Source organism: Cibotium barometz, chromosome 37 (assembly GCF_041138505.1).
Source record: "Cibotium barometz isolate CiBa-2024 chromosome 37, ASM4113850v1, whole genome shotgun sequence".
In the NCBI taxonomy this organism is placed as follows: Eukaryota; Viridiplantae; Streptophyta; class Polypodiopsida; order Cyatheales; family Cibotiaceae; genus Cibotium; species Cibotium barometz.
The window spans coordinates 26,522,710-26,528,775 of NC_141082.1; the positions used below are offsets into that span (position 1 = coordinate 26,522,710).

General features: G+C 42.4%; 1 protein-coding gene across 1 annotated transcript; it reads left to right on the top strand.

Annotated features, from left to right (window-relative positions):
* Positions 1–4,192: 4,192 nt before the first annotated feature.
* Positions 4,193–5,323, top strand: LOC147617111 (protein BPS1, chloroplastic-like). Its single transcript, XM_086776431.1, has one exon. It carries the CDS (start codon positions 4,193–4,195, stop codon positions 5,321–5,323), a length of 1,131 nt encoding a protein of 376 aa, XP_086632557.1.
* Positions 5,324–6,066: the final 743 nt, after the last annotated feature.

Consider the following 6,066-nt stretch of genomic DNA (forward strand, 5'->3'; position numbering starts at 1 on the left):
TCAACATCAATTCTAACACTTCCCAAAGTGTCCTCTAGCAGTGTGATAACACCTCAAAGACTTCTCAACTAGGCAAGATATCACTCCTAGGTTCTCTGTTGTGACTGCTACCAATTCAGAGTTTCCTCTGAATGGATAGAATTTACCCAACAAATCAAGGTGATCTAGCTAACATATATTCTAACTCCTTTGAGTAAGCTGACCACACAGGGACCTCAAAGCACTTAGACAACACTAGATTCAAGCCTCATAATAAATCAACTGACTTGTTGTCTTAGACTGATGCCTTAAAAAACACTATAAAATAACAAGCTTTCTATCTCCTGTCCTCAGACAGGTCCATAACTGTAAAAGCTGATGTGAAAAATCACTTCCCCTCAAATAATACTAGTTAGAACAACATCTCTATACCACCTGCTCATCATTCTGATGCGTGGATGGCTCAGAATCAACCCTAATTCAGGTTAACTATCCCAACTCAACCAATGTTAACTCTCACCTGTAGCCTTATCACCAAAAGAACTCCTTCCATACAAAATAGAATTGAACCAAAACACAAAAGAAAACCTTGATATCACATAATTTGATTCTCTTAATATTCAAAGAAGACTGTGTAGTACATAATAAGACTTAATCTTGAGCAGATGAAGGAAACAAATAGTAGATCAAAATAAACTCTCTCAAATTACCAAAAGGAAATCCAAACATGTATTTTCAAATATTCACAAGATCATCATTAATCATTCAATTACAGAAACTGTATGGCTTCACTGGCTGGTACAACGGGGATATCTAGATCAATCTCATAGTCTGGACACACCTTCCTCTTCTCTCACAAACCCACGTCGCTTTCAACACTGAAGGATCCCTTAGATATCCAACTTCAAAACAACCTCCAAGAGTAGGTCAAGCTCTCTGAGCACAACATTTAGGCTCTCACACCACTCTCTCATACCAAATCTCTCACCAAAAAAACTCCATCCCCCTTTTTTCTTCATGCACAACAATACCCCTATCTCCATGTATTCTTTCACCTACTCTATCTAATCCTGGCATAGCCACCATGCAACAAATCTAATAGCAGGCCGATTACATCAAGTTATGAATACACAGTCGCCCATGCAAATCCTAAGTTTTGTAAGGTTTTTAATCATACCCAATACAATATTTTATTCTTCTTGGGGTTGGGATGAGCATCCTCATAGGGCATATCCCCTTGGCCATAAAACATTCCATCATCTTATGCCAAACGCCCCCATGGCTGAAGCATTTATGCATAAATATATCTTGTTAGGGGTTTTGGTCTCTTATTTGTGTAGTTTTCATGGCCAACAAAAAGTTCATGGTGGGGACTTGCATGTGTAGCACATTTAAAACTTTCTGCACCAAATATTTGATTTTATCCGATGATCTTTTTACAATGCTCACAAAAGTAGATGAAGGCAATGTAGAAATGTTGCCCACGTTGAAAACAATTAGTTGCTTTCTTCAGCCCAATGGCTATAAAGAGGGGTCTTTGATAATGCCATGCTATTTAACCAAAAATAATTATTAAGAGAATTTCTGAAATTTAACTAGTTTTGGGTGACTTATGGATACATGGGTAAGGTTTTTTGTGAGAATGCATTTATTGATCTATTTTGTTTACAATTCCACTCCCTTGAGCCATCTCATGATTGTGAGCATTGCATGTTCATAGTTGCGTCCCACCTTTGTTGGAAATGTAGAACCTACTTTAGAAAGTATGAGACAAGACTCCTTCAACTCCTTGTAGGAGTGACCCCACAGTGGCATGATGATGAGAGTGTTCTCCATTCAGTTATCTCTATTCCTTGTAGGAGTGACTACATAAGGGCATGATGATCAGAGTGTTCTCTATTATGTTGGTAGACCCTGTCAAGTGAAGACTATCTAGAGCAAGAGGGTGACAAATGGAGGATGGAATGGTATGATGCCTTAGCCCTATCACTCTATGAGATTTTATTGCCACGTACTTGCTTGTTTTGTGCCATTACAGGTGATGTCACTGATAGTCTCCATGCATGGGAAAGATGTATGCCTCACTTGCATGTCATCCAAATGCCATTCTCTAGTAACAATGGCCTAAGACCATTACAAAGTATGCCACAAGAAGCACATGAGATAGGAGTACCCTCTGAGGATGAGGGACCTAGACTAAGTGATGATGAGTCTTAGTTTCCATTCACATTGCATCTTTCCGACGATGATCGTATGATAAGCTTTGCTCTTCATTTTTTATATTTTCTTACGTGTGCCATCAAAGTGTGCAGTAAAGTTTATAGGTTTACTGAGGTATCTCTATCAATGTAGGCTTCCACATCTTCACATTCAACTATCTTATAAGAAGCAAACATCAAGTCTCTTCTATTTGAACATGTGTATTTGGAACTTGCTCTTCATGTATAGATCTTTTGTAGTTTTTTTACTTTCACCTCTTCTTGCTCTTCTTCCCAAAAGAGTGGATGGTTGTGTGTAAGTAGAAGCTTAATGGTGTAAGGTGAATTCACAAAAGAATAAAGCATTACAGCTCAGTAGAAACTTAATGGTGTAATCTCAATGGGTGATTATATCTAAACAGAAGCTTAATGGATGATTGTATCCACGATGAATGATTGTATGTAAGTAGAATCTTAATGTGATGAAGGCCTCTTCTTCCTAAGAGAATGGATGATTATGTGTAAGTAAAACTTAATAGTGTAAGAAATTCACAATATATTTCAACAAATTGTGCATAATACTTGATCTTATCCGATGATATTTTTATAATGCTCAAAAAAGTAGATGAAGGCAATGTAGAAATGTCACCCACCTTGAAAACAATTAGGTGCTTTCTTTAGCCCAATGGATACTATGAGGGGTCTTTGAGAATGCCATGCTATTTGACCAAAAATAATTATTAAGAGAATTTACCAAATTTAACTAGTTTTGAGTGACTTATGGATATAAATTTACCAAAATTACACTATGCAGTGTTACATAAAAGATAGAGAATTCGAAAGATTCATCTAGGTCGTCTTAATTTTTAGGAAAATACATTCACCACAACCTATCTAAACTCATATCATGATATTGGTCTCTTATTTTTTACCATTCCCTCCACCTTAGTGGGATCCATCTCCAAACCATCACCAAGAAAAACAACTTGTTTCTCTTCCCGCAACCTCAACTTGTATAGATATGAGCAACCATTCGCTTTACATACCCTTTCTAAGGCCGACTCCAAAGTCAAGAACAAAATGTGCAAAAATGTCTAAATCACTAAAAGTTTTCGAAGATAGGGCTTGAGAAACTCACCTCGGTAACTATCGTACCATCACGCTTATGACTATTATAGTGCACGTGTTTTCCCATGATTTTCTCTAATAGGAAACTTGACCAAGTGGATGAAGTCTCCATCGTGCTTGCAAAATTAAGGCTTCTTAGAGGTTGCAATTAGGAAAGAATCCATGGGAAAATGTGCACATCAGCGCATTGGAAATCCTTGGTTTATTTTATCCCCCATGTATACACATTATATCCTTTTAATGAGCCACTAAAACAGATCTAATAGGGGGCCACAATGAGTGAAAAACAAAATCTTTGAATTAATCAATCTTCTTATTGCTAGCACCTCCGTTAGAAATTAGAGCTTCCTACTCCATTATGAGTCCATTTCGAAAATGTAATGATGCTTACTATTTTCAATCCGGTCACGGCGCCCAATATGAGCGGAATATCCGACGGGACGAGTGCACGTGTGGAACTTTTCTTTATCCGTAAGTCTCCATGTGGATGTTGGAAAGAAAGCTTATCAAATGCATCACGAGGCTTGCATGGATTTCTTTTCTGGAAGCGACGTACACCTTTTGTCGTCAAGTAGGGTAGCATGAGCATCAACATTGCGTCATGCGGGATGATCTCTGAGTAGGAAAGATGTAATTTAATTTGCCTGTGGTGGCAATAGCCGCAGTCGCAGAGAGAGCGATGGCAGTCGGCAAAAGGGAAGACGTGCCAGCATCTCGCTGTCTGCTGAGAGGCCACCCTCGCTCATTAAATAATGGCGACCCTCCCTGTCTCCTCGACTACTGCTCCCTTCTCATCTCCCACTATTTGAATGCCAGTCATTGCAGATAGATCTAACAGCTGCTATCTGCTCCTCCTTGGGCTGACCGTAAGCAGCACCATCAGTACTATGGCTTCCAGGTCTTTCCTCTCCTCCCTTCTTTGCCGCCTTCACTGTAACAAGCGCCAGTCCCGCGTCTACACCGAGACTGCATCTGCCTCGCAAGCATTCGAGGCTGATCTGGCACACTGCTTCCAGGAGCTTCTTACACAGGCTGGCGACTCCAAGTCGTCCCTCCTCGGTCTGAGCTGGCTCTCCAGTGCTGTGGGTATGCTGCTCTCCACACAGGCGTCTGTGCAGGCCCTCGCTCCATGCTTGCAAACGTCCCTGCCCGTCCGAGACATGAAGCTGATCCAGCAGTACATGGATGACAGCGTGAAGCTACTGGATGTGTGCCAAGTGGTGAGGGATGTGATGGGTGGCGTGCACGGCTATGTCAAAGCCGTTCAGCTTGCCATCGGCTACCTGCGCTGCAAACCAGGTTTGAGAACCGAAAGGGGTGCGTTGCTGCTAGCAAGAAATGCTCTGATCTCAGCAGAGCAGATGCGAGCAGACCTGCGAGAGCCTGCTACTCCTGGCCGCGCACACCTGCGGCGGACACACCATCGGCTGGCAGCCTGTAGCTCAATGCTTAGAAGAATGGGGGACAAGCTCAGGGCCCCGGATGAGGATGTACAGAATACGCCCACCTGCTCCTCCTCCTCCTCCTCCTCCTTCGCGTTGCCCGCTGCTTTGTATGGAGGGGAAATGGCTACCCTCTTCGTCTGCAAACTGCTTGCAGCGGCGCTTCCTTCTGGGAATCCTCCCCGATCTCAACTAGGTCCTCTGCACGTTTCGGGCCGGCCATTGTGGGCAGCTCCTCTTCTAGCACTCCAAGCTAAAGTCAACAAAGAGCTGCTGGAGAGAACACACAAGAAGCCCCATGGATCTACCCTCTTACCCGACCTCGACATCCTAGATCTTTCTGTTACACAGATCAATGAGATGTTGAGACAAACTTTGGAACAGCCCAGTACTGCACGATCTCAAGCTGTAAGGGACGATCTCAGCCGTCTTGCTGACACTACCAGCAAGAGGGCGGAAGAGCTTCAAACCTTCATAGCTACACTCCAACATCAGATCGAGGCTCTCTTCAGGTCGCTGGCAGATACAAGGATAGCGTTGCTTGCCTCCCTCACGCGAACGGGGTTGCACGTGTGAGCCCTCTGTCACACGCCATGCGCCTGAAGTTTTGGTAGTTCCACGTCAAAGAAATGTAGTTAGGCTGGAAAGTCTTACAAGACAGATGTAGATAGGGTGTAAAGCCGGCACAAAGACAAATGTAAACATTGTATACTTGAAATTGGATATTGATTTACTGATTACATCATATCATTTGCGCGTCTTCTCAAGGCACAAAATTTCACTTTGCAAGTCATAAACCCAAAGAGGACCGTTTAATTGTTTATTAGAAGGGTCAAATTATCGACCATTTTCTTGCTTACGAATGAGAAGCGCATACTTTAAGTTTCTGCAATATTAAGCTTCTCTTCCGAGAAGAAGGTATTCTTCTCTCTTTGCACAAGGGGGATCCGTGTTGGTTTGTGTCTCGGATTCAAGATCCGTCCACCGGGTGTGCTAAGTGTTGGGCGGGTCCAACCATCTGGCGGCCCGACCTTCCAGCCGTCCGTCCAGCTGACTAACCATCTAGGTGTAATCCGCCCATCTGTGTATCAGTGTGCTTGTATGAAGCACTGTCATTGAAGCACCATGTCTTTGTACCGAATTACTTTGTGACTCTTCGACATCCGTTTATATAAAGATGACCTGACATGAATAAATCATTCATCTTTCTGCGCATTGATGTTCCTGTAATATGAAGTTGTGTTTCTGTCTTCTAAGTTTAGGTCAAAGTACAATGTTTTCTGTTGACGGTCTTTGCCATCAACCGATAGCCTCACAAA